A 27,927-nucleotide genomic window follows, 5' to 3' on the forward strand; every position below is an offset into this window, starting at 1 on the left:
GCAGATTCAGTAAATAGTCTGACAGTGTTGAGGGAATTATTTGTTTAGCAGAGTGATGGCCTTCGGGAAAAAACTGTTCTTGTGTCTAGTTGTTCTGGTGTGCAGTGCTCTATAGCGTCGTTTTGAGAGTAGGAGTTGAAACAGTTTATGTCCAGGATGTGAGGGGTTTGTAAATATTTTCACGACCCTCTTCTTGATTCGTGCAGTATACAGGTCCTCCATGGAAGACAGGTTGGTAGCAATTATTTTTTCTGCAGTTCTAATTATCCTCTGAAGTCTGTGTTTTTCTTGTTGGGTTGCAGAACTTTCTCCTGATGCAAAAAAGTTGATACTTTATATCCCCCAAGGACTGTATGCTGGTTATACTTTGTTACTGATAAGATAAAGGGTGAGAGCATCAAAGAAAGTTTGTAACTGTGCAACTTTGTTTATACAAGTGCTCTACCGGGTACTTTCAATTAAAAGAGTCTGAAAGAGGAAAAAAATTGTAGTGACTCTGGAGCTGCAGATAATTATTGGAGAACTTATAAAAGGAATTTTTCCCCCTTCCCTCCTCCATTTTTGTCTTTGTTCTTCTTTGTTCTTCTTTGTTGTTGTTGTTGTTGTTGTTGTTGTTCTTCTTCTTCTTCTTCTTCTTCTTCTTCTTCTTCTTCTTCTTCTTCTTCTTCTTCTTCTTCTTCTTCTTCTTCTTCTTCTTCTTCCTCTTCCTCCTCCTCCTCCTCCTCCTCCTCCTCTTCCTCCTCCTTCTTCTTTGATTGTAAAAAGTAAAAGAGGCCAATATATTTTTTTCTCTCCCTTTCTTCTCTTTTCCTTTTTTATTTTTCTTGTTGCTTCCTTTTCCTTTTTTGTGATTAATTTGAACAATTGGATTAAGACATAGAAGAGTCTGAAGAATTTTTTTGCATTATTTTTGACGTGTTTTTTTCCCCTTTTTCTCCTGTGCTCCATGGGACTTATTTTGATTTTTTAATTTGTTATTATTTAATGAAAAATCTTATTATTTAATTGGACCCAATCTTTAAGCCACGTTGCTGCCACTGCTTGATAGTATAATTCCCAATCTGGGAGGCCAAAGCCTCCTTTGGTTCTAGAGTCCTGTAAAAGTTTAAGCTTTATTCAGGTTTTTTTCCCAACCAAATGAATTTACTTATTATTTTATTTAGTTGTTCAAAAAATGTTTTTCCCAACCATATTGGTATTGTTTGGAAGAGATATAACAATCTGGGTAGTACGTTCATTTCTATTGTGGCGATTCTTCCAATTAAAGATATTTGTAATTTTGCCCAATTGTCTAAGTCTTTTTGTATCTGTTGTACCAATTTATCATAATTCTCTTATGATTTATATTGATATATTGACCATCAATTGTGTTGTAAATGTTGTACCTTGATGAACATATCTTTTCTTTTATGTATACTGAGAGCATATGCACCAAGACAAATTCCTTGTATGTCCAATCACACTTGGCCAATAAAATTCTATTCTATTCTATTCTATTCTATTCTATTCTATTCTATTCTATTCTATTCTATTCTATTCTATTCTATTCTATTCTATTCTATTCTATTCTATTATTGTCGAGCATTTAGCCATTAACCAGATTCCCAAATACTTCACTTTTTTAACAATTTGAATCCCCAGCTTCTCTTCCAATTCCTCATGTTGCATTTTTGTAAGGTTCTTAGTCAGGATTTTAGTTTTTTCTTTATTTATTCTGAGGCCGGCCACTTTGCCAAGTTCTTCAATTTCATGCACCAGTTCCCGTCTCCAAAGTGTCCTCTATTATAAAAGCCAGATCATTTGTGAAAGCTTGAACCTTATATTCTTCCTGTTTGATTTTCAATCCTTTTATTGTTCGGTTTTGTCTAAGTTGTCTCAATAGTATCTCCAATGATAATTTAAATAAAAGGGGGGACAGGGGACATCCCTTTAGTTATACTAATCTCCTCCATTGTTTCCCCATTTATAATTATTTTCGCCAATTGATTCAAGTGCTTTTGGATTTCACTATCATCACTCCTATCCACTTAATCTTGGGGGGGTGGGATGTCTATCATTGTTCATTTATTTATAGTATTTATAATGTTTAGGAAACTGGGGGTTGAAACATGAAGAATGACTGCAGTAATTAGATATGTTGGGTTTAATGAAAAGAAGAATTTGGGGTCATATGATTGGAGTGTTCTACCATGTTTTCCCAAATTAAGACCCAATCTTATATTTTTGGGGGCTCCAAAATAAGCACTAGGGGTTATTTTCAGGGAAACATGATTTCAAAGTAACCAGCCTGCATAGGGGGACCAATGGTATTAGGCAGCAGTTGCAGCTCTCTGGTCCCTTGGTTGGGAAACTCTGGGGCTGCACAGCCCACAAAGCACAGGTGAGTTGATTCCCTGTCCAAGGACCAGATGGAGGTAGAGGTGTAAGGGGAAGGCAGGCCATATGGACATTCTGTGAGGATTGCAGAAAAGCCAAGAGTTGGTGGGCTGGAATCAGCAGGCAGCCATGGGAGCCCATGGTGGCACCAGCAGCCAATGGAAGCAGAGACATGGGGCAGAAAACACATGATCCAAATGTACCATGCAAGCAAGCTGAGAGATGTGAAGATGAGCCTCCTGTGGCTGTCCGCCACTCTGGTAGGCTTGCCATCTCTCAGCTTGCCTGTGGCTTACAATAGCATGTATGGACCACCTGCCTTCTGCCCTGTGCTTCTGCCTCCATCTGCTGCTGGTGCCACCATGTGAAGACAAGCCTCTCTTGACTGGCTGATGCTCCAGCCCACCAACTCTTTTCTTTTCCACAGCTCTGCCTGCTTGTACAGGTAATCAACACACCTGTGCTATGCTGTCTGCGACTATCGTCAGATACCATTGGCCCATGCATGCGCACCATCTCCTGTGTGGGCCACATAGTCTCTTTTCTCTAGGGCTTATATTTGAGGTAGAGTTTATATTAGGCAGAGGTGTGAAAATAATGCTAGGGCTTATTTTCAGGATAGGTCCTATTTTTGGGGAAACATGGTAATATCTAAGTCGCTGACTGTTGGGGGCGAGTCATTGGCCCCAGTGGAGAGGGTTCACAACTTAGGCGTCCTCCTGGATGGTCGTTGTCCTTTGAAGGGCATATGACGACTGTCTCCAGGGGAGCTTTCTATCAGGTACGCCTGATACGCCAGTTGCGCCCCTTTCTAGATTGGGATTCCCTATGCATGGTTACTCATGCCCTCGTCACTTCCTGTCTGGACTACTGCAATGCTCTCTACATGGGGCTCCCCTTGAAGAGCACCTGGAGGCTCCAGTTGGTCCAGAACGCGGCTGCACGGGTGATAGAGGGAGCAACTCGAGGCTTCCATATAACACCTCTCCTGTGCAAGCTGCACTGGCTTCCTGTGGTCTTCCGGGTGCAATTCAAGGTGTTGGTTACCACCTTTAACTGGTACTAATACTGGTACTAATACTTAACTTATTCTTTGTACTGGAAGTTAAGTTCATAATTGTGCTAGAATTATAAAGACAGTCAAAGTCAGAATAATAATTTTCAAAATATTTTAATGAAAAGCAAATAGACTATTTTTTTTACATATATTCTTAATTACTGTAATTCCATATTCTGAGAATTACTGTAATTCCATATTCTGAGAACTAAATTAAGCTAAACATTTTTAACAGCATGGCCAAAATGAACAATTTGTCAATCAATTTATCCACTAAAATATCAAGCACTATGTAATTTCTTATTGCCATCACCATCTCCACATAAAAAGGGTATGGAGCAAGTGAAAAGTAAACAATACAATAAAAATTTATGATGTAAAAATAATAATTAAAAAATACATTGAAAAGAAAAGAAAAAACAAATAAACTTAAAGGGCAGACTCTTTTTCTCCCATAGTTTTCTACGTTTCTATAAAAGTACATTTTCCCACAACCTATTCATAGTTCTGATTCATACTGGCATGTATTGATGAAACCCAGTTAGACCTAAACTATGACCTGCTTTTGGATTTCATAATCTTCAGTCCTATCCTCTTAATCTTTGAGGGGGGGGGTGGAGTGTCTATCATTATTCATTTATTTACAGTGCCTCGCTGAAAAGTCATGAGTTTTTCCTGTATCTTTGGTTTCCTAAATATTTTGTCTGACTATAAGTATCATTTTTCCTTAAGCAGCCTAGGAAATGATCATATGCTGGAGCAAAGCTTAATTGATCCAATCTCTATAAATCACGCAGATCTTTGAGAATAAGAAGGGATTTACTTTGAGTAATGTTAACTGGATACATTACTTAGATCCATTACTTGGATCCAAGAAATGTATGTGGTTGGGAAAAGGAAACAAGAGTAAATGGGAATGCAGGAAAAGGTACATTCTGAGAATCAAAGAACATTGAATCCTGCTATACTATAGATATTTTGAGAAGGCATGGCTTAGTAGAAAATGGCTGTCATAAGAGATAGCAGCAGTCATGAAAGTAATCAGGGCAAGGCCACAGGCAGTGCTTCAATTTCTCGGTAGTATCTTAAAGACTAAATGCAGAGAAATCAGGTTGGAAAACATAAAGATCCTCATTAATGTCACTTTGTATTATTTTGTTACAGTAGGAGGGAAGTCTGCATGGAAACAATGAGCTAATTGAACTCCATATTCAGGATTATTTTTTTATTAACTGTCCCTTTGTATTCAAATCAGGTCTCATAATAATGATGTAGCATTTGGGGGAAAAGATGCAGCCCAGTAATCCAGCTGCTGAAGCCAAAATGGAGAAGATCTCCACAGCCACCATGTATTTCCCCTTGGTACTCAAATAGGTTGGAACAAATGATATCCAGACACTACAAAAGACCAACATGCTGAAGGTGATAAATTTGGCTTCATTAAAACTATCTGGTAACTGCCTAGCTAGGAAGGCCACAGTGAAACTGACAGCAGTCAAGAACCCCAGAAAGCCAAGCACTGTATAAAACATTGTGGTCGAACCTTCATTACATTGTAGGACAATTTCTTCAGCTATAGAGTGCATGTCAGAATCTGGGAATGGGGGAGAAATTGTCAGCCACACTGTACAAATGGTAAATTGTGCCAGGGAGCAAAATAGGACAATAGAAAAAGCCAGCTTATTCCCCACCCATTTCCTCATTTTGGAACCTGGCCTGGTGGCCATGAAAGCAAGAACAACAAGGATTGTTTTCCCTAATATGCAAGAAAGGGCTACAGAGAATATGATGCCAAAAGCAGCTTGTCTCATGAAACATTTTGCTCGGTCAGGTTTCCCAATGAAGAGCAAACTGCAAAGGAATGAGAGCAGGAGAACAATGAGAAGAATGTAAGTGAGGCTCCTGTTGTTGGCTTTGACAATGGGGGTGTCCTGCTGTTTAATGAAGATCCCCAGCACCAAAACTGTGATGAAAGAAAGGAAGAGACTAACACTGGCCAAGGTGATTCCCAGGGGCTCATTGTAAGACAGGAAGGTGGTTGTTTTTGGAAGACAAAGATTTTGAGCCTGGTTTGGAAATTGGTCTTCTGAACATTGAAAGCAGTCAACTGCATCTGCAAAAAAAACAACAACATCATGGTCAATTTCTAGAAATGCTCAGGTAGCAGGACTGAAAGTTAATTATTAACTAAGCTCCATGTGGCAAGCTGCGGCCATCTTATCGAGTGAAACAACCATCCATCAGCTGAGCAGAATGGCAAACCAGCCCACCCTGGCAACCTACAATCCAAGATCAGAAGAATGGCATACCTACGTGAACCGCTTCAGGACCTTCCCGAGGCAAATAACTATCAAGACTTGGCGGATGACAGAAAAGGAGACATCTTCCTAACCTACTGCAGTCCAAAGCTTTACAAGAGGGCACAGACCGTCGTCTCACCTGCAGATATCGAGTCCATCTCATGGTCCATGCTGCAAAGCAAACTGAGGGACCACTATGCACCCGCCGCCACCCCCATGGTCAGCAGATGCAAATTCTACCAGCGCTGCCAACAAGATCAATGATTTTGTGGCCAACCTTCGTGAGCTCGGGCATGGCTGATGCCAAGCTGCTTGTATTCTGCCTGCTGCTGAATAAAGTGTTGAAAGCTACTGCTCGTCTCTTCCTTGCCTCGATCTAATAGAATCACAGTTAAGAAGACTGGATGCACAACACAGCTCTTACCCATCAGGTTTGAAATTTTCCCTTTTGCACATGGAAGGCAAGCATAACAGCAAAATGGCTTCCCTTCTATTTTCATCTTCCTGAACCCAGAATAGCAATTTTCATTGCAAAGAGATAGAGGTAGAACCTATCAAGAAGTGAAACCAAGATTTATTAAAACTCAAAAGTTTCAGAATATTCTATTTGGGTGTGGATTTTACTTTTACACAATGAACGTAGGATGTATATGTCCCAAAATTATCTTTTTTTTTTTTTGTAAATATTGAGCTAGAATCAAAAGTAAAGGTAGGAAGACTAAAAAAAAATAGTGTCATTTAGCTAGGTGAAAATAAAAATCCAGAAGAATGTGTTTCCCATATATACATCAAGTGGAAATAAAGTTAAATTATTCTCCCCTCCACCAGCCCCGAATTTAAATTCCTTCCTCTTCTTTGGCCACAGCAGTGGCCAGGTATTCTTTCTGGACTGTCAGGGTAATGATGATTTAAAGCTGACCAGCCCTTTAAGACTGAGGATGAGTCAGCAGGGTTATTGCCCTTTAAGAAGCTGCCTATATAAAGGAGGCCATTAGATGGTGTTTTTCTCCCCTCAAGTTCTATCTCCATTGTAGTTCTCCAGGAATGCTTCCTGTTATAGTTGAAGATTGATTGCCACCACTGTTTGAAAAACCTCCGTGTACTGTATTTTGCTCCTGGGTTGTCTCAAAATAGTAGTCACACTGTGCACACTATGACAGGCCTGGCCCTTGATAATGGATTCTCCCCTTGCCTTTTTCCTTCTCTTCCATGCCAGGAAGGGAAGCGCCAACTGTTTTCCTTTGAGAACACATGTCTTTCAAAAATTGATGGGAAAAGTAACAAAATAAAAGCAACAGTTTCACCATTCCACCATTCTACCTTCCAAAATAGTAGGTGGCCCATCCGGGAGCTGAAGGAAAGAAAAATGGTGGTTTAGCCCTCACTTTGAAAGTAAAAGAGAAAAGGGGGAAAAAATGGAAAGGCGTCCTTATTTCCATCTATTGGAAATGAGGACACCAGGGTTGAAATCCAAAATTTTTTCCTAGCGGTTCTGTGGGCGTGGCTTAATTGGTGGGTGTGGCTTGGTGGTCAGATGGCTTGGTGGGCGTGGTCAATAAAAATAAATAATAAAAATAAATAATAAATAATAAAAATAATAAACAAAGTATAAAAAAACAATAAGAGGTACCAATAACCAATTTTCACACTTTACACAACACAACTGACTCACACACAATGTAAAAGCAGCTGCACTTTACACTTCACATAGCCACAAAAAGCTCAAAAACCAACTTTCACACTTTACACACACACAACACAACTGATTCACACACAATGTAAAAGCAGCTGCACTTCACATAGCCACAAAAAGCTCAAAAACCAACTTTCACACTTTACACACACACAACACAACTGATTCACACACAATGTAAAAGCAGCTGCACTTCACATAGCCATAAAAAGCTCAAAAACCAACTTTCACACTTTACACACACACAACACAACACAACACAACTGACTCACACACAATGTAAAAGCAGCTGCACTTCACACTTCACACAACCACAAAAAGCTCAAAAACCAACTTTCACACTTTACACACACACACCTAACACACACACACACACAATATGCCACATACAGCTTTCTGAGATTTTGTGTGTTTGTGTAGTTAGAGTGAAACACTACAGAAACACACCAAATCTCACAAAACTGCACAAATATTTTATTTTATTTTATTATTTTATTTTATTTTATAGTGGACTTCAAATCCCAGAGTTCCTCAGCCAACAAAGCCAGCCAGTTGATCACCGAGGAAATAGATTAGCTGAGCGATTGATTCTGTTCGGCTGAAACTGAAACTGCTTTCGGGCTGTGGCCATGCGTTCATCAGTAATCAGGTAAGTGCCTTAGAATCTCTACTTTTACTTGTAGAAACATGTTTTCTACAAGTAAGAGTACAAGTAAGGTTCTGCTGCTTTTTACTTTTAAAGGCCTGTTTCGGCTAAAGCAAAACCGGCTTTTAAAAGTAAAAAAAAGAACACCACTGCAGATGGTGCGGCTCAGCAGAGGCAGGGGGAGCAGCACCAGGGATTTTTGCTACCGGTCCTTCGAACCAGCAGCCGCCATCGCTACCAGATTGCGTGATCCCGTCCGATCTGGGAGCATTTCACCCCTGAAGGACACCATGGACAAAGAAGAAGAAAAAAGATAGCTGCATATGATGCAGATTTCACATTAATATCAAGAGGAACATAGATGGCAAAAATAACTCTCAGGCCCAAGCAAGCAAGCATCCAAAATGTTTAGGAGGTTGGAGGCTAAAACCTATGAAGAATGGTTACAGGATTTGGGTATGTCTAGTCTAATAACAAAGGAGGACTAGGGGTGACATAATAGCAGTGTTCCAATATTTAAGGGTTCCTATAAAGACAAGGGGGTCAAACTATTTTTCCAAGCACCAAAAGGCAAGATGAGAAACAATGGATGGAAACTAACCAGGGAGACAAGCAACCAAGAAGTAAGGAGAAATATCCTAATTGAGAGTAATCCATCCATGCAACAGCATAACTACAGAGTTTGTGGGTCTTTCAAAAAGAGACTGGACAACCATTTATCTGAAATGATATAGGGTCTCCTGCTCAATCAGGGGGTTGGATTAGAAGACCTCCAAGATTCCTTCCAACTTTATTATTCTATGTTCAATAGATCAACACATAAAGAGTGCAAATTGACTAGTTCAATTTATTCAACTAGTTCAAATGATTGGACAAAAAGACCGCCAAGATCCCTTCCATCTCTATTCTTATTGATTGGTTGACTGTTTTATGGCAAATACTATCTATAATATAGAAATCTCTCCAGACTGCTTGACTTCCCTGGGAAACATATAGATAAGGTTCCATGAAGCTGAGGAGGATGTGGGTCCTTGATTGCTTATGACTTTGCAATGATTCAAGGCTAATTCCCTGCTTGTTTCCTTCTTCCTCCCTAGCTGGGCATTTCCCAGTCAGGATAATCAATCACTGGACCAAACAGAGTCTGACTGCTCCCCAGATACAATGATCAGTAAATGGAAACTTGAAAATCTGGACATGCCATTTAAGAAAAGAGAAGGCTAAGGGGAAAATGCAATTTTTTGTGGGGAAAATCAGATTAATGGGACTGTTTAATAGACAAATTGAGACATGTCTTGTTATTATTTTGTAATAGCTTTAATTACTTTAGGAACTTTCAAATATATTTTTAAACTCGACAAGCTTGAAATTCCAGCAGGAATAGACAGCAGCTACTGGATTAAATTCTGCTAAAACCATGAAGATTTAATGAGGATAGATCAGTAAATTATTTTGCTATACAGAGATTTAAAACTTTGTATTTCAAAATCTCTGGTCATTATTTCTTCATCTTTGCAGTTTTTGACCTGACAACTTTAAGGGTAAGATCCATTTGAATCAATAATTTGGGAAACAAGAAGGGAAGGGAAAGAATACTATACATAAAAGATCTTTGTGACCATATCTCAAGCAATTGTGTTCTCTTTGCTGACGATGTCAAACTATTTAACACCACAGACAATACATCTACCATTCAAAAAGACCTTGATCATCTAACCACTTGGTCTAAAACTTGGCAACTCCAAATCTCAACCAGCAAATGCTCAGTCTTACATGTTGGAAAAAAGAACCCAAACACTAAGTACATGCTTGATGGACATTACTGTACAGATGACCCCCCACCCTGTTAAAGACCTTGGAGTTTTCATATCAAATGATCTAAGTGCCAAAGCCCACTGCAACTACATAGCAAAAAAGGCTCTAAGAGTTGTAAACCTAATCTTGCGTAGCTTCTTTTCCAAAAACACTACACTACTAACCAGAGCATATAAAACATTTGCTAGGCCAATTCTAGAATACAGCTTGCCTGTCTGGAACCCTCACCACATTTCTGACATCAATACAATTGAACGTGTCCAGAAGTATTTTACAAGAAGAGTTCTTCACTCCTCTGAAAACAACAAAATACCTTATCCCACCAGACTTGAAATCCTAGGCTTAGAAAACTTGGAACTCCATCACCTTCGACAAGACCTAAGTTTAATTCATAGTATCATCTATTGTAATGTCCTTCCTGTTAAAGACTACTTCAGCTTTAACTGCAATAATACAAGAGCAACCAATAGATTTAAACTTAACGTTAACCGCTTTAATCTAGATTGCAGAAAATATGACTTCTGTAACAGAATCATCAGTGCTTGGAACACTTTACCTGACTCTGTGGTCTCTTCCCATAATCCCAAAAGCTTTAACCAAAAACTTTCTACTATTGACCTCACCCCATTCCTAAGAGGACCATAAGGGGCATGCATAAGAGCACAAACGTGCCTACCATTCCTGTCCTATTGTTTTACTTTTTATCTTCATATATATATATATATATATATATATATATATATATATATATATATATATATATATATATATATATATATATATATATATATATATATATATATATATAAGCTTATACCTCCTAATATTCCCTCATATATATGTTTATATACTGTATAATCTTTTTGTGTGATGCTTATATGTATTGCTGTGACTAAATAAATAAATAAATAAATAAATAAATAAATAAATAAATAAATAAATAAATACACAATTTGAAATCTGAGCAGGAAATACCTGGTTAAACATGGTAGGCCAGGTGATGTCTTGTGCAGAAATGGTCAATACCTTATCTAGAGAAGCCGCTGGGTCGATCTTTCCAACTTTGAATTTAACAAAGGTCTTGTTTGGGAATGTGACCCAGTTGATAATGTCAAATCCAGTGTCTAAATCCCCATTTTCATTAAAGGAAATTTTCTCTCCTGCAGTGTTATTAAATGACATGGTTCTCAAATAGCGATGTAACTAAAATGAAGCAATGATTGGTAATTTAAAAAGAGGGGAAGGGAAGAGAGGGTGTGAAGGAGAGGGAGAGGGAGAAAGAAGGGAGGGAGGGAGATCAATTTCAATGGTATTAAGTTATGGATATTGATTTAATACAACTGAGTTCATTAATAGAATTAGTGTTTTTCAACCCCTCATCCATGTTTCTCCCCTGCCACAGGTGTTTTGAACCTGTTCCAAACAGGCCCATTTTGTTGCATCTTAATCATTTCCTCCATATTGTTGTATCATTGTTGTAGCCTTGTTACCTATTCACAGTTACAAAGGTTTCTCTAGGTCCCAAAAGGATATGGAAAATGGAGTAGCAGCTTAAAATCATAAATGTCATTGGTGTATTCATAATAGTAGGACAGAGCACTGCATTAGAGAGGAAAGCAATGGGAAATGTTCACTCAATCTTTTATTACCTGCCATGCCTTTTGAGTCAAAAGCATTTCTCTCCCAACTTTTGCTCTTGTTGTGTGTTTGGGGGAAAACATGGCTTGTAAAGCATGTGCCACAGCATAAACTGCATTGTAGATGCTGTAACTCTGTCCAGTCATGGTGGTGTCAAACACAGACTTCGGTAGATTTTCCAACTTCTCTTCTCCAATGCACAGCTTCCCAGCATCTTCATGTAACTTATCTTTAGGAAAAGAGCATTCAAAAGCCGCTTCCCAGAACACTTTCATTAAATGGTCTTCTGCTTCTGAAGTTGGGTTTCTCATCTGATGGAATTTATTAAATCCAGAAATCTCCTTGGAAGAAACTTCAAAAGTTATAACACCATGGAAAATGTCCATTCCCCTAGTTTTTTGAAAGGGAAGGGATGTAAACTCCATCTGGGCTGGCATTATCCAAACTTTATCTTTTCTCTCGATGGGTATATCTTCAAATTCTGTAAAATAGGGCAACATTCTAAAAATGGCTGTGACTTGGTTTTCACAATATAGGATAATGACATTGGTAGTGCTCTTCATGATAGTAATGTACATTTTATTAAAATCTTTAAAGGCTGCTGTAATATCATTAGAAAATGTTTCCTGGGGCATCTCTCCCATGAACTCAAAGCAGATACCTTGTTGGGAAAACAATGGAACAGCATTTTGAATGAATCTGTCTCCATTCTCATTACGTTGGAGATACAGCCCAATCCATGTCCACCTAAAATACAACAGCAACTGGAGAATACCCACAATCTGTTGGTCACCATCTGGGAAAAAGCGATGGAAGAAAGCAGCTTGTATCTGGTCATCTATCATTGCAGAAGATCCATATATCAACTAAATGTAGGGGAGAAAAAGGGGGAAACATGATTTTCCAAAATGAAGTTTTCATTATTTTTTAAAAGACCTGTTCTTAACTCATTGTCTTTGTTGTAAACATTAATGCAAACATTAATAGATATCTTTTCTTGTTCATAAAAATCTGAGGTTTAGAAGTAGTATAATTACAAAGCTAAAGACAAAAATGCATTCATTTGTGACCCAGAGGGCAAAATCGACGGTATTATTTAAAAGGGAAAAATTTACTTAGTTTTGTTTCCACCTGGGAACCACTTCTGAATTTACACTTAAAATGGGGGGGGGGGAATGAAACTGATGATAGATTTTGATGATTTGATCGACTTAGTTGTAATACAAATAGTTTGAATTAACTGGAAATGTAAAGAAAAGACTGAGGTTGTAGCTTTTTCGTATACCCGACTGAGACTAAAAAATCAGAAACAACACAAATCATCAACATGATGAACAATGTAGTGGCGACCATATGACATAGATGTGTTTAGGAACTATACTTGATTTACTACTAAATCTGAATCCAAACTAATTAAAATGTTATGATTCTTTAACTTATAAATACACTTAATAGAAATGTTAATATATTTTCATCAATACTTTTTCTCACCATGTTTTAATAATATTAACTATTCATGGACTTGATTAAGAAATTCAATGTATTAGTATTTGGGAATATTTGTCTTGATCTTTATATTACAGAATGACCCTTCCTTCCTTCCTTCCTTCCTTCCTTCCTTCCTTCCTTCCTTCCTTCCTTCCTTCCTTCCTTCCTTCCTTCTTTTCTTGGGCCCTGGTGGTTTGGGTTCAGATTTTTTTTACCAGATCATAATCTAGACTACAGTTCTTCCTCCTATCTCTCAAAGTCATTGTCACAGCCCATGATATGTATTTCATGAGCAAATCTTACCTGCGGCATTTTGTAGACATTCAAAACATTTGCCATGAAGGGAAAGATTTGAGAATTAGGACCTGCAATAACAGATACTGCCCAGTCCTTAGTATCACATTTATAATTGGGGATGAATCTGCCCCATGTTGAGAGGAGCTCCATTGAAGCCAAGTAGGTCCATCTCGCCATGTTATAACTGTTAAAGAGGTGCATTCCCAGAGTCATGTTGAATAAAATGTGATTATTTTCATCGATCTCCTTTACTGCAAAAACCAAGGCCAGGATATGTTGGTAGTTCTGTAGAAAAAATCTACACAGATACATTACAAATCATATTTCTTCTCTTAAAGAATGTGGCATTACATATACTTTATTTACAATTCTGCTAAATTCTAAGCAGAAAAAAAACCCAGATGGCATAGTTCCATGCAAGAAGAAAGCATATAAAACATTGTTTTGGGAAAATGGTCTTGGACAAAACACTATTTTTTTTAAGCTGTTATGATTTCTAAAAATGGTTCACTAGGATACTGATGGATTGCTTGAAGGAACATTAATAATACTGTTATGATCTACCTGTCATTCTCAGACCTACTTCTAAGTCTTGTATATTTAGCTCTTCAGTCTTTACCTTGGGTATTTTTATCGGTAGAGGAAGAAAATGTATTTTAAACCTTACTTGAAGCAAACAGAGTAACAAAGTTGAAGGGGACTTTGGAAGTCAGGAATCCCTATGTCATTTCAGACAAACGATTATCCAATCTCTTCTTCAAAACCTCCAGTGCTGGAGCACTCACAACTTCTGGAGGCAAATTGTTCTACTGATTAATTGTTCTCACTGTCAGGACAGTTCTTTTTAGTTCTAGGTTGCTTCTCTCCTTGATTACTTTCCATCCATTGCTTCCTGTCCTACATTCAGGTGCTTTGGAGAATAGGTTGACTCCTCTTTGTGGCAGCACCTTTGATATTGGAACATTGCTATCATGTCAACCCTTAACTCTTCTTTTCATTAAACTAGATATACCCAATTCCTGCAACCGTTCTTCATATGTTCCATATAAATAATGATTGGACTCTTTTTCTGGAATCACTTATCTAGGAAAAGATGTAAGGGTTTCATTGGGGCAGCCCTACAGTTGTACTCCATACATTCCGAACAAACAAATTAAAAGTACTACATAGTGCCATTGTTCCCTAATATTCAGAAGAAAAATTAAACTATGAAAGTTTGACATTCAATTAGCTATAAACGGTGTTTCAATAGTAGAGCACTGAAAATTCATTCCACAGAAACAAAATGAGAAAAGCCCAATATAGTAATTGAACAAAAGCGCTGGGGTGAAATCTGCCTTAAACATCTGCATATGTTCATGTGTTTGTAATTTATTTGTCAAGTAAAATGTATCTGTGGAAATCCATTTGTATTAGCTTAAGAATGAAGGAACCAGGAGAAATAATTTGTGCTGCAAGCAATACCACTAATTAACTCAGTCCAGGCATATTCTTAGAGAAAGATACCTGGTTTGAGACATGCTACAGTAAGAAAAAAAAGTATTTACATGAACTCATCAACCAGTTCTTCAGATGGATGTCTGGTGAAAAGCACTTGATCAGACATCATGTAGAACTGAGAGATTATCCCAGCTATCATAAAATCTCCTGGCAGAAAATACTTGTGCTTATTAAATGGTGGTATCCCCACGGCACATTCTTTGCGAGAAGTACGAGAAATAAGGCATGTAACCCCTGGCAACAGGACTGCTATTACTGCCGTGAAAAATACCATCTCTTTCAAGAAGCTTTTCATCAGCAGATATGAACCAGTTCCATCTGCAACAATGAAATATTAAAAAAAGAAGAAGAAGAAGCAGCTCTCATTATTTAGAATAGTCTGCATATATTTTTTTCAGATTGTGACATTTCTAGCCATCTGGTTCCACAAATAATAACACCTTTCAGTCTTCCCCTGTTTTGGGGGAGTTGTCCCTTGGACATCTCTAAGGATTTGAGAAGAATTTGCATTACCGATGCATTACTGGTAATTATAAGAGAAATCAATGGATGCTCAGTGAAGCTCCTTAGAGATTTTGAGTAAGAAATAGCAGGATGACATCTATGGGTTCAAGAATCAAAGGGCTCATAACTGACAATTATATATGAGCTAGAAGGAAAAAATCAATTCCAATGGAAAAAATATCATTAATACAACATTTTGCTAATTGTGTGGCTGTAAAGATGGAATTCTCTGGAAGAATAGAATATTGTCTCCCACCCTGATGAATCTTGGAAGCACGTTAAAAAATGACTGATCCAAAAAGCCAAAGACAAGCAGACCCATCCTGGGGTAGACTTCCTCCCCACCTTTATTTTATTGATGGGGTCTTTAACTACTTTCAGTTATTGTATTTGTAGTTCAGTTTTATCATGATGTTTGGTTTAAATGTCCTAATAGGAGTAGGTCTGTATGTCAGGCATGAATTCTACTTGGGCGTGGGGCTGTTTGTATTCTGGGATGTTCTAACTTTAATTCAGTTTGACACAGTTTTGAGCTGGAGGAGGATGGAGCCTTCAGTCGCCGTTGCATAACCAGTCGATGAATCATGCACATTCCAAAGGCTCATTGACCAGTGGAGGAGGAGAGAGGTCACCAAGCAACAAGCTCTCATCTTGATTGGACAATAGGACTGATGATTTTGAAGGTTTGAGAAAACTGAAACTTATATTGGAGTGAAAAGCCTGGAACTTTAATTCTGGCTTTTCACAAGTAGCATCAAAATGGTGTACCTAAATAAATGTGTTCTTTGAGGGGAAAGCCATGCCTCTGAGTTCGATTTGTGGTGGGTAAATTACTTGGAGCCTGACATTGTAAGTGTCTGAAAATCCTTTGGGATTGGAGGAGGGTAATGCCTCTTAACTAAGCAAATAAAGAAATGTCATGGGAGATAAGTTTTTAATTGCGATACATCTGAATAAATTTCAGAACAGAAAGTTCTAAAATCTTGGAGAGGCACATTTTTAGCATGGTTGCAAAATAAAATACTTCTTAGATCTTGTAACTCATTTCAGTGAGTCAATGAGCCTCCCAACCGCGAGACAAGGTTAAGCGAGATGAGAGAGCTACAGCCACCACGCAAGCACCCCCTTGCACTCCACAAATCCCTAGGAAGTACCATGAGCCATTGTTGTCACTCCGCCCCCCGAGCCTGTCCTCATGGAGGAGAGTGACTCGGGAAGTGAGGGAGAGGAGCCAGCAAGGCCTCCCTCGCCAGGATCCTCCTCGCTGGCACCGCCCCAAGTTCCAGCTGCAGGCCAGGAGGAGAAGCTGACAAGGGCTCCTTCTCCCGCACCCTCCTCCTCCCTGGCAATGCCTCAAGTCCCAGCTGCTGATGGTCAATCCTGGATTGATCCGAGGCAGCAACGAAAAGATAAGCATGCGTAGTAGAGGAAAAGGTGTGGCAGGCTCAGAGATTGCTGAGTCACTGAGCCACACCCCACAGGGTATAAAAATGGGTGGAGCTGCCATGTGGCCCTTGTGACGGACAAAAAAGCTACCAAGGGTGCACTGCAGCTTGGTTGTTGGAGGGTTAAAGGACTTTGTCAGTGAGTTTTGGCAACGGATCTTGGACACGAGATAATGGACTCAGAACTTGGCAGCCCTTTGCTCGGTCACTGCCAAGTATTTCCTCAACTGAAGAAAATCAGGTCTGTAGCAAATAAAAAGACTGGGAGACACGCATCTTTGCGTTTGCTCTGGGAAGTGGGGAGGGGGACATAACAGGCATTCAGTGAAGACGATGCAGGCATTCTGCCAACTTAGTGTCCTACTGACTGTGCTATCAAACTCGTGCCGGGGGCCAAACTACCCAAGCCAAAGATGTACTCCATGACCCCAAAAGAGATGAAGGTGTTAAGAAGGTACATTGATGCCAACCATTAAGCCAGTGATATTTATGGTGGCTACCTTGTTCCTCTTCAAGGAGAAGAAAGACAGGTTGTTGAGGCTGTTTGTGGATTTTAGGGGGATCAACGCTGTATGCATGGAGAACACCTACCCACTCCCCCTCATGAAGGACATGTTGGCCCACCTATCCAAGGAGAAGATATTCATCAAATTGGACCTACAAGAGGCATACTACAGGGTTTGGATCAGGGAAGGAAATGAGTGGAAGACAACCTTCTACTGCCCACTCGGTAGCTTCCAGTTCAAGGTGATGCCCTTTGGGAGCACCTGCAGTCTTCATAAAGCTGATAAATGAGGTGCTGCATGACCACCTGTACAAAGGGATTCTCGTGTACTTGGTGACATTCTCATCTTTACCAAAACCCAAGAAGAGCATGTGAAGCTGGTGTGCCAGGTGTTGCAGAAGCTCCTGGTGGACCAAACTATATGCAAAGCTGTCAAAATTTGAATTCCACAAGACCCGCCTGGACTACCTCGGCTATCAAATGTCAAGTGAGGGTATAGAAATGTATCCAGGAAAAGTGAGAATAGTACTGTATTGGCAGCCCCCGGCCTTGTGCAAACAACTACAAAGTTTCCTTGGGTTTGCAAACTTCTACCGGCAATTCATCCCCACCTTTGCTGAAATTGCCTGACCTATCACCAAACTGCTGAAAAGTGGGAAAGACACAGGACACAGGAAAAACTCACGACTTTGCAGCTAGGCACTAGAAATAAATGAATAATGAATAACGATAGACACCCCCCCAAAAAAACAAAAAAAGATTAAGAGGATAGGAGTGAAGATTGTGAAATCCAAAAGCAGGTAAAAGTTTAGGTCTTACTGGGTACAAGTGTTTCATCAATAGATGCCAGTATGAATCATATTTATTTTGTATTAAAATAAATTATATTATGCATTAAAAATGTGCCTCTCTAAGATTTAAGAACTTTCTGTTTTGAAATTTATTCAGATGTAGCCCAAATAAAAACTTATCTCCAATGATATTTCTTTATTTGCTTAGTTACGAGGCATTACCCTCCTCCAATCCCAAAGAATTTTCAGAAACTTACAGTGTCAGGCTCCAAGTAATTCACCCACCACAAATTGAACTCAGAGGCATGGCTTTCCCTCAAAAAACACATTTATTTAGGTACACCATCTTGGTGCTACTTGTGAAAAGCCAGAACCAAGTTCTCAGGCTTTTCACTCCAATATAAGTTTCAGTTTTCTCAAGCTTTCAAAAGCATCAGTCCCATTGTCTAACCAAGATGAGAGCTTGTTGCTTGGCGACTTCTTTCCTCCTCCTCTGGTCAGTGAGCCATTGGAATCTGCATGACTCATCGACTAGTTATGCTATGGCAACTGAAGGCTCCATCCTCCTCCAGCTCAAAACTGTGTCAAACTGAATTAATGTTAGAACATCCCAGAATACAATGAGCCCCACGCCCAAGTAGAATTCAGGCTTGACATACAGACCTACTCCTATTAGGACATTTAAACCAAACATCATGATAAAATTAAACTGCAAATACAATAACTGAAAGCAGTTAAAGACCCCATCAATAAAATAAAGGGGTGGTGGTGGAAGTCTACCACAAGCTGGGTCTGCTTGTCTTTGGCTTTTTGGATCAGTCATTTTTTAACGTGCTTCCAAGACTCATCAGGGTGGGAGACAATATTCTATTCTTCCAGAGAATTCCATCTTTACAGCCACACAATTAGCAAAATGTTGTTTTAATGATATTTTTTTCATTGGAATTTTTTTTCCTTCTAGCTCCTATAGAATTGTCAGTTATTGGCCCTTTGATTCTTGAGCCCATGGATGTCAACATCATATTTCTTACTCAAAATCTCTAAGGAGCTTCACTGAACAGCCATCGATTTCTCTTATAATTACCAGCAGAGTCTCGGTAATGCAAATTCTTCTCAAATCCTTAGGGATGTCCAAGGGACAACCCCCAAAAAACAGGTGAAGACTGAAAGGTGTTATTATTTGTGGAACCAGATGGCTAGAAATGTCACAATCTGAAAAAAATATATGCAGACTATTCTAAATAATGAGAGCTGCTTCTTCTTTTTTTAATATTTCATTGTTGCAGATGGAACTGGTTCATATCTGGTGATGAAAATCTTCTTGAAAGAGATGGTATTTTTCATGGCAGTAACAGCAGTCCTGTTGCCAGGGGTTACATGCCTTATTTCTCGTACTTCTTGCAAAGCATGTGCCGTGGGGATACCACCATTTAATAAGCACAAGTATTTTCTGCTAGGAGATTTTATGATAGCTGGGATAATCTCTCAGTTCTACATGATGTCTGATCAAGTGCTTTTCACCAGACATCCATCTGAAGAACTGGTTGATGAGTTCATGTAAAGACTTTCTTTTCTTAGCTGTAGCATGCCTCAAACTAGATATCTTTCTCTAAGAATATACCTGGACTGAGTTAATTAGTGGTATTGCGTGCAGCACAAATTATTTCTCCTGGTTCCTTCATTCTTAAGCTAATACAAATAGATTTCCACAGATACATTTTACTTGACAAATAAATTACAAACACATGAACATATGCAGATGTTTAAGGCAGATTTCACCCCAGCGCTTTTGTTCAATTACTATATTGGGCTTTTCTCATTTTGTTTCTGTGGAATGAATTTTCAGTGCTCTACTATTGAAACACCGTTTATAGCTAATTGAATGTCAAACTTTCATAGTTTAATTTTTCTTCTGAATATTAGGGAACAATGGCACTATGTAGTACTTTTAATTTGTTTGTTCGGAATGTATGGAGTACAACTGTAGGGCTGCCCCAATGAAACCCTTACATCTTTTCCTAGATAAGTGATTCCAGAAAAAGAGTCCAATCATTATTTATATGGAACATATGAAGAACGGTTGCAGGAATTGGGTATATCTAGTTTAATGAAAAGAAGAGTTAAGGGTTGACATGATAGCAATGTTCCAATATCAAAGGTGCTGCCACAAAGAGGAGTCAACCTATTCTCCAAAGCACCTGAATGTAGGACAGGAAGCAATGGATGGAAAGTAATCAAGGAGAGAAGCAACCTAGAACTAAGAAGAACTGTCCTGACAGTGAGAACAATTAATCAGTAGAACAATTTGCCTCCAGAAGTTGTGAGTGCTCCAGCACTGGAGGTTTTGAAGAAGAGATTGGATAATCGTTTGTCTGAAATGACATAGGGATTCCTGACTTCCAAAGTCCCTTTCAACCCTGTTATTCAAGAAAGGTTTAAAATACATTTTCTTCCTCTACCGATAAAAATACCCAAGGCGAAGACTGAAGAGCTCAAGATACAAGACTTAGAAGTAGGTCTGAGAATGACAGGTAGATCATAACAGTATTATTAATGTTCCTTCAAGCAATCCATCAGTATCCTAGTGAACCATTTTTAGAAATCATAACAGCTTAAAAAAAATAGTGTTTTGTCCAAGACCATTTTCCCAAAACAATGTTTTATATGCTTTCTTCTTGCATGGAACTATGCCATCTGGGGTTTTTTTCTGCTTAGAATTTAGCAGAATTGTAAAGAAAGTATATGTAATGCCACATTCTTTAAGAGAAGAAATATGATTTGTAATGTATCTGTGTAGATTTTTTCTACAAAACTACCAACATATCCTGGCCTTGGTTTTTGCAGTAAAGGAGATCGATGAAAATAATCACATTTTATTCAACATGACTCTGGGAATGCACCTCTCTAACAGTTATCTCATGGCGAGATGGACCTACTTGGCTTCAATGGAGCTCCTCTCAACATGGGGCAGATTCATCCCCAATTATAAGTGTGATACTAAGGACTGGGCAGTATCTGTTATTGCAGGACCTAACTCTAACATCTGTTCCTTCATGGCAAATGTTTTGAATGTTTACAAGATGCCGCAGGTAAGATTTGCTCATGAAATATATATCATGGGCTGTGACAATAACTTTGAGAGATAGGAGGAAAAACTGTAGCCTAGATAATGATCTGGTAAAAAAAATCTGAGCCCAAATCAGTTTGAGAAAGCATCTCAGAATTGACTCCAGGAAGGAAGGAAGGAAGGAAGGAAGGAAGGAAGGAAGGAAGGAAGGAAAGAAGGAAGGAAGGAAGGAAGGAGTTGTTAAAAAACCCAATGCAGTTCTGGGCTGCATAAACAGAGGGATAGAATCAAGATCACGTGAAGTGTTAGTACCACTTTATAATGCCTTGGTAAGGCCACACTTGGAATATTGCATCCAGTTTTGGTCGCCACGATGTAAAAAAGATGTTGAGACTCTAGAAAGAGTGCAGAGAAGAGCAACAAAGATGATTAGGGGACTGGAGGATAAAACATATGAAGAATGGTTGCAGGAACTGGGTATGTCTAGTTTAACAAAAAGAAGGACTACGGGAGACATGATAGCTGTGTTCCAATATCTCAGGGGCTGCCACAAAGAAGAGGGAGTCGGGCTGTTCTCCAAAGCACCTGAGGGTAAAACAAGAAGCAATGGGTGGAAACTGATCAAAGAAAGAAGCAACTTAGAACTAAGGAGAAATTTCCTGACAGTTAGAACAATTAATAAGTGGAACGACTTGCCTTCAGAAGTTGTGAATGCTCCAACACTGGAAATTTTTAAGAAAATGTTGGATAACCATCTGACTGAGATGGTGTAGGGTTTCCTGCCTGGGCAGGGGGTTGGACTAGAAGGCCTCCAAGGTCCCTTCCAACTCTGATGTTTTGTTATGTTATGTTAAGGAAGGAAGGGTCATTCTGTAATATAAAGGTCACTTTAAATATTCCCAAATACTAATACATTGAATTGCTTAATCAAGTCCATGAATACTTAATATTATTATTAAAACATGGTGAGAAAAAGAATTGATGAAAATATATTAACATTTCTATGAAGTGTATTTATAAGTTAAGGAATCATAGCATTTTATTTAGTTTGAATTCGGATTTAGTAGTAAATCGAGTATAGTACCTAAACATATCTATGTCATATGGTCGCCACTACATTGTTCATCATGTTGATTTGTGTTGTTTTTCTTAAATGTAACTTTGTAGATGAAACCGGTGGGAGGGAAATGCTTTCACACCTGCAAGATTGTGGTTTCACGGTCTGGATTACCTCAAATGATTGACATCAATCTTGCCCATCTAATAGTTCTTTCCCCCCCCCAGCTGTTTTTATACTGCAATGAACTAGGGAGAGTCAATTCTGAAATTGGTTATGACATTTCCTGAATGACATTCTTCTTTTAATTGTTTTTATTAAAGTCTATAAAATAAAATAAACAATAGATATTTTTTATATCAAGAAAGGTAAAGAAAAAGAAACATAAAGTCAAGAAAAATCAAGAAAGAAAAAGAAAAGAAACAAAGGTGTGAAAAGAAAAATAAAAACCAGTGGTTTCTGATTTTTTTAATTATAAACATCATAATCATTAACATTTCTGAAAAACAGTGCATTGTCAGAGTATAATTTACAAATAGAACAAAGCCAAAGAAAGTTGGTAGTAAATATTCGCACAACAAACTAATAGCGATAGTAATAATATAATAGCAGTAATAATAATATAACCCAAAAGTTTAAACTAGGTTTCTTTTTACATCAGCTTCTTTACATTTTTATCAATGACTCTGTTTATAGTTATATACCTCATTATTTTCAATATTGATAATATTAACATTCACCATATTACTATCTCATATTTCTCCCTCTTTTCTCTATCCAGTCACAAAATTTAATCCATGTCTGATAGTATTCTGAATCTTCTTTATCTTTAATTTTGAAAGGAAAATCATGTCCCCACCGTTTTTTTCTACATTTAGCTGATATATGGATCTTCTCCAATGAAAGATGACCAGATACAAGCTGCTTTCTTCCATCGCTTTTTCCCAGATGGTGACCAACAGATTGTGGGTATTCTCCAGTTGCTGTTGTTTTTTAGGTGGACATGGATTGGGCTGTATCTGCAACTTAATGAGAGTGGAGACAGATTCATTCAAAATGGTGTTCCGTTGTTTTCCAACCATGGTATCTGCTTTGAGTTCATGGGGGAGATGCCCCAGGAAACATTTTCTAATGATATGACAGCAGCCAGTAATGTTTATAATAAAATGTTCATTACCCTCATGAAGAGCACTACCAATGTCATTATCGTATATTGTGAAAACCAAGTCACCTTCATTTTTAGAATGTTGCCCTACTATGGAGACTTTGATGATATACACATGGAGAGAAAAGATAAAGTTTGGATAATGCCAGCCCAGATGGAGTTTACATCTCTTCCCTTTCAAAAAACTATCGCTATGGACATTTTCCATGGTGTTATAAGTTTTGAAGTTTCTTCCAAGGAGATTTCTGGATTTAATAAATTCCTTCAGATGAGAAACCCAAAGTCAGAAGCGGAAGACCATTTAATGAGAGTGTTTTGGGAAGAGGTTTTTGAATGCTTTTTTCCTAAAGATAAGTTACACGAAGATGCTGGGAAGCTCTGCACAGGAGAAGAGAAGTTGGATAATCTACTTAAGTCCGTTTTTGACACCACCATGACTGGACAGAGTTACAGCATCTACAATGCAGTTTATGCTGTGGCATATGCTTTACAAGCCATGTTTTCTCCCAAACACAGAACAAGAGCAAAAGTTGGGAGAGAAATGTCTTTGACTCAAAAGGCATGGCAGGTAATAAGAGATTGAATGAAGATTTCCCATTGCTCTTCCCTCTAATGCAGTGCTTTGTCCCATTATGAATATACAGATGACAATGATGATTTTAAGTCTCCTGCTACATCGTTTTTCATATCCTTTATTAATTATAAACCTTTCATATCCTTTATTAATTATAAACCTTTGCTTCATTTTAGTTACATTATTATTTGAGAAACATGTCATTTAATAACACTGCAGGAGAGAAAATTTCCTTTAATGAAAATGGGGATTTAGACACTGGATTTGACATGATCAACTGGATCACATTCCCAAACAGGACCTTTGTGAAATTCAAAGTTGGAAAGATCGACCCAGCGGCTTCTCCAGATAAGCTATTCACCATTTCTGCACAAGACATCACCTGGCCTACCATGTTTAACCAGGTATTTCCTGCTCAGATTCCAAGCTGTGTGTTCTTCCCTTTCCCTTCTTGTTTCCAGAATTATTGATTAAAATGGATCGAACTGTTAAAGTTGTCAGGCCAAAAACCGCAAAGAGGAAGAAATAATGATCAGAGATTTTGAAATACAAAGACTTAAATCTCTGTATAGCAAAATAATTTATTGATATATCCTCATTAAATCTTCATGGTTTTAGCAGAATTTATTCCAATAGCTGCTGTCTATTCCTGCTGGCATTTTAAGCTTGTCTAGTTTAAAAATATATTTGAAAGTTGCTAAACTAATTAAAGCTATAATATAATTTACAAAGTAATAACAAGAGATATCTCAATTTGTCTATTAAACAGTCCCATTAATCTGAATGTTGATTTCCCCCACAAAAAATAGCATTTTCTCCTTAGCCTTCTCTTTTCTCAAAGGGCATGTCCAGATTTTCAAGTTTCTATTTGCTAATCATTGTATCTGGGAAGCAGTCAGCCTCTATTGGATTCAGGGATTGATTATCCTGATTGGGAAATGCCCAGCCAGGGAGGAAGAAGGAAAGACATAGGGTATTAGCCCTGGATCACTGCAAAATCACAAGCAATCAAGGACCCACATCAGAGGTGGGATTCAAATAATTTAAAAACCGGTTCTCTGACCGGCTGGGTAGTTGGGGCCATGGTAGCAGTCAGCCTCCTGGAGCACTTTGCCAGTCAAAATGGGGCACGGCATGGGGTTAATTAAAAAATGTGGGCTTTGCTTTGTGATGTCCAGATCCAATGAGGAAGGGATATGAAGTGCACAGAAAAGTCAGATGTACGCTAAATGTAGAATGACTTTTTAATTGTACATCTTCCTAGCAAACAGCACATTTTGAGGCTCCAGGTAAAGAGGATTCATTTCAGGATGAGTAACCACAGTTTGCATGCTGGAGGTTCCTAAAGAAATGCTGGGAAACTTTGTATTTTAAAGAACATGTGAGGGAGAAGTGCAGAATAGCCCTTCTCTGCCTGAGGCTGTAGAGACCTGGTACCAATCAAAACACCGTTTGTGAAACAACTGATCAACACTGACAGGGTAAACCACTAGGATATGAAAAGAAGAGCAACTCCACTCCCTTCTGGTACTGATGATGTTATCTAGCTTGGGTCATGAAACATCTGCAAGAAAACCATCAAGCTCAGAGAGCACTAAGGACCTCACAGCTCAACCCTGAGCTTCAAATATTCTCTTCTATCGATAAACACTTTTTCGTTAGAGGGACTCAGAGCCTGCCTTATATGAGATGGTCCCCAGTGGATTTCATTCTAAATTTTGATATGATTTCTGAAATAAGGCATGTAGAATTATAATGGCTGATCCTTCATACATCAAAAATCAAAGCTAAGGGATAAACAAATAAAAAATAGATCTTCCAAGTCCAGATCAATTTATAGTTTCAATTTCTCACAAAATGTCCAGCAATGGTTCCTATCGCTTTAAACATTATTTGTTAAGGAAACCACAACTCATTGATTTCATTGCACCAAACTCTGAATAAAAAGGAATGGAAAATCCTAAACTCTAGTGTAGACCCATGCTTCTCAACTTTGGCAACTTTAAGGTGCATGGACTTCAACTCCCAGAATTCCCAAGGCAGCATTAAGTTCAACCAGTTTAAACTTGCCAAGAATGAAAAACGCTGATTTACAGATAGGGATTTTTCCATTCCTCTTTTACTGGTTCTTACTTACATATGAGCAACCATAATGCAAAATCCTCACTTTCACCCCATTCCATAGCAACCACAATTCCCTGACTAACCTGCTTTCCAGCTCTGTTCTCTTGCATGCAGGGCAACAAAAGAAGACCACGTGACTATCAGTTTAAAAAATCTTCAGTCAGACCTTTCAACTTCTTGGAGAAAAGATCTCATGAAGTTGGAAGGTCTGACTTAACTTTCTAAAACAGAAGGAAATTTTGAGATATCTGGATCCTACATTCATTGTATAAAAGTAAAATCCACACCCAAATAGAACATTCTGAAATTTTGAGTTTTAATAAATCTTGGTTTCCCTTCTTGATAGGTTCAACCTCTTTCTGTTTGCAATGACCATTGCTATTCTGGGTGGAGGAAGATGAAAATAGAAGGGAAGCCATTTTGCTGTTATGCTTGCCTTCCATGTGCAAAAGGGAAAATTTCAAACCAGATGGGTAAGACTTGTGTTGTGCAAAACTATCCCCTTTTAAACTGTGTTTCAAAATACTAATTTCCAAACTTTGCACAACTAACTACTAATGTGGTGACAGAACCGATGGTATAGCTATATAAATATTAAAAATAAAAGGGTTACCAAAAACAATACACAAGTATCTTCATATTTACAGAATCCCACTAAATACAAATAGGTATCACTTAATTAGGAAATATTAAACCCAATAATTAACTCTCAGTCCTGCTACCTGAGCATTTTTGAAATTGACAATGATGGTGTTTTTTTCCAGATGCGGTTGACTGCTTTCAATGTTCAGAAGACCAATACCCAAACAAGGCTCAAAACCTTTGTATTCCAAAAACAATCACCTTCTTGTCTTACAATGAGCCACTGGGAATTACCTTGGCCAGTGTTAGTCTCTTCCTTTCTTTCATCACAGCTTTGGTGCTGGGACTCTTCATTAAACAGAGGGACACCCCCATTGTCAAAGCCAACAACAGGAGCCTCACCTACATTCTTCTCATTGTTCTCCTGCTCTCATTCCTTTGCAGTTTGCTCTTCATTGGACAACCTAACCAAGCAAAATGTTTCATGAGACAAGCTGCTTTTGGCATCATATTCTCTATAGCCCTTTCTTGCATATTAGGGAAAACAATCCTTGTTGTTCTTGCTTTCATGGTCACCAGGCCAGGTTCCAAAATGAGGAATTGGGTGGGGAATAAGCTGGCTTTTTCTATTGTCCTATTTTGCTCCCTGGTACAATTTATCATTTGTACAGTGTGGCTCACAATTTCTCCCCCATTCCCAGATTCTGACATGCACTCCATGGCTGAAGAAATTGTCCTACAATGTAATGAAGGTTCAACCACAATGTTTTATACAGTGCTTGGCTTTCTGGGGGTCTTGACTGCTGTCAGTTTCACTGTGGCCTTCCTAGCCAGGAAGTTACCAGATAGCTTTAATGAAGCCAAATTTATCACCTTCACCATGTTGGTCTTTTGTAGTGCCTGGATATCTTTTGTTCCAACCTATTTGAGTACCAAGGGGAAATACATGGTGGCTGTGGAGATCTTCTCCATTTTGTCTTCAGCAGCTGGATTACTGGGCTGCATCTTTCCCCCCAAATGCTACATCATTATTATGAGACCAAATTTAAATACAAAGGGACTGTTAATAAAAAAATAACCTTGAATATGAAGTTCAATTTGCTTATTGATTCAATGCAGCCTTACCTCCTATTCTTACAAAATAATACAAAATGACATTAATGAAGATCTTTATTTTCTGCAACCTGAATTCTCTGCCTTTGATCTTTAAGATACTACCTAGAAATTGAAGCACTCCCTGAGGCCTTGCCCTGATCACTTTCATGACTGCTGCTATCTCTTATGGCAGCCTTTTTCAACTAAG

The 27,927-nt window shown here is 38.4% G+C and overlaps 2 protein-coding genes across 2 annotated transcripts; one reads left to right on the forward strand and one right to left on the reverse strand.

The window, feature by feature from the left end:
• Positions 1-4,650: 4,650 nt before the first annotated feature.
• LOC131197928 (vomeronasal type-2 receptor 26-like) lies at positions 4,651-17,183 on the reverse strand. The gene is made up of 7 exons (XM_058182430.1): positions 17,162-17,183; positions 14,858-15,128; positions 13,317-13,494; positions 11,537-12,391; positions 10,863-11,090; positions 6,158-6,284; positions 4,651-5,546 (listed from the first exon to the last, which is right to left on the reverse strand). The coding sequence occupies exons 1-7, from the start codon at positions 17,181-17,183 to the stop codon at positions 4,651-4,653; spliced, it is 2,577 nt and encodes an 858-aa protein (XP_058038413.1).
• Positions 17,184-17,221: 38 nt separating this feature from the next.
• On the forward strand, positions 17,222-27,702 carry LOC131197929 (vomeronasal type-2 receptor 26-like). The gene is made up of 7 exons (XM_058182431.1): positions 17,222-17,489; positions 19,342-19,612; positions 20,967-21,144; positions 23,058-23,912; positions 24,095-24,322; positions 26,389-26,515; positions 26,807-27,702. The coding sequence occupies exons 1-7, from the start codon at positions 17,222-17,224 to the stop codon at positions 27,700-27,702; spliced, it is 2,823 nt and encodes a 940-aa protein (XP_058038414.1).
• The last annotated feature ends 225 nt before the right edge of the window (positions 27,703-27,927 follow it).

Source organism: Ahaetulla prasina, chromosome 4 (genome assembly GCF_028640845.1).
Source record: "Ahaetulla prasina isolate Xishuangbanna chromosome 4, ASM2864084v1, whole genome shotgun sequence".
NCBI lineage: Eukaryota > Metazoa > Chordata > Lepidosauria > Squamata > Colubridae > Ahaetulla > Ahaetulla prasina.

Excerpts from the sequence above, each read along its gene's own strand:
- LOC131197928 (XM_058182430.1), bottom strand. The coding sequence starts at position 17,183 with ATGGAGTACATCTTTGGCTTGG. Across the intron at positions 15,129-17,161 it reads GGAGTACATCTTTGGCTTGG|ATGGAACTGGTTCATATCTG; the intron begins GTAGTTTGGCCC and ends TCATTGTTGCAG. Across the intron at positions 5,547-6,157 it reads GAAAATTTCAAACCTGATGG|ATGCAGTTGACTGCTTTCAA; the intron begins GTAAGAGCTGTG and ends TTTTTTTTGCAG.
- LOC131197929 (XM_058182431.1), top strand. The coding sequence starts at position 17,222 with ATGCCAACCATTAAGCCAGTGATATTTATGGTGGCTACCTTGTTCCTC. Across the intron at positions 17,490-19,341 it reads AACCTTCTACTGCCCACTCG|ATGGAACTGGTTCATATCTG; the intron begins GTAGCTTCCAGT and ends TCATTGTTGCAG. Across the intron at positions 24,323-26,388 it reads GGCCTACCATGTTTAACCAG|GTTCAACCTCTTTCTGTTTG; the intron begins GTATTTCCTGCT and ends CCTTCTTGATAG.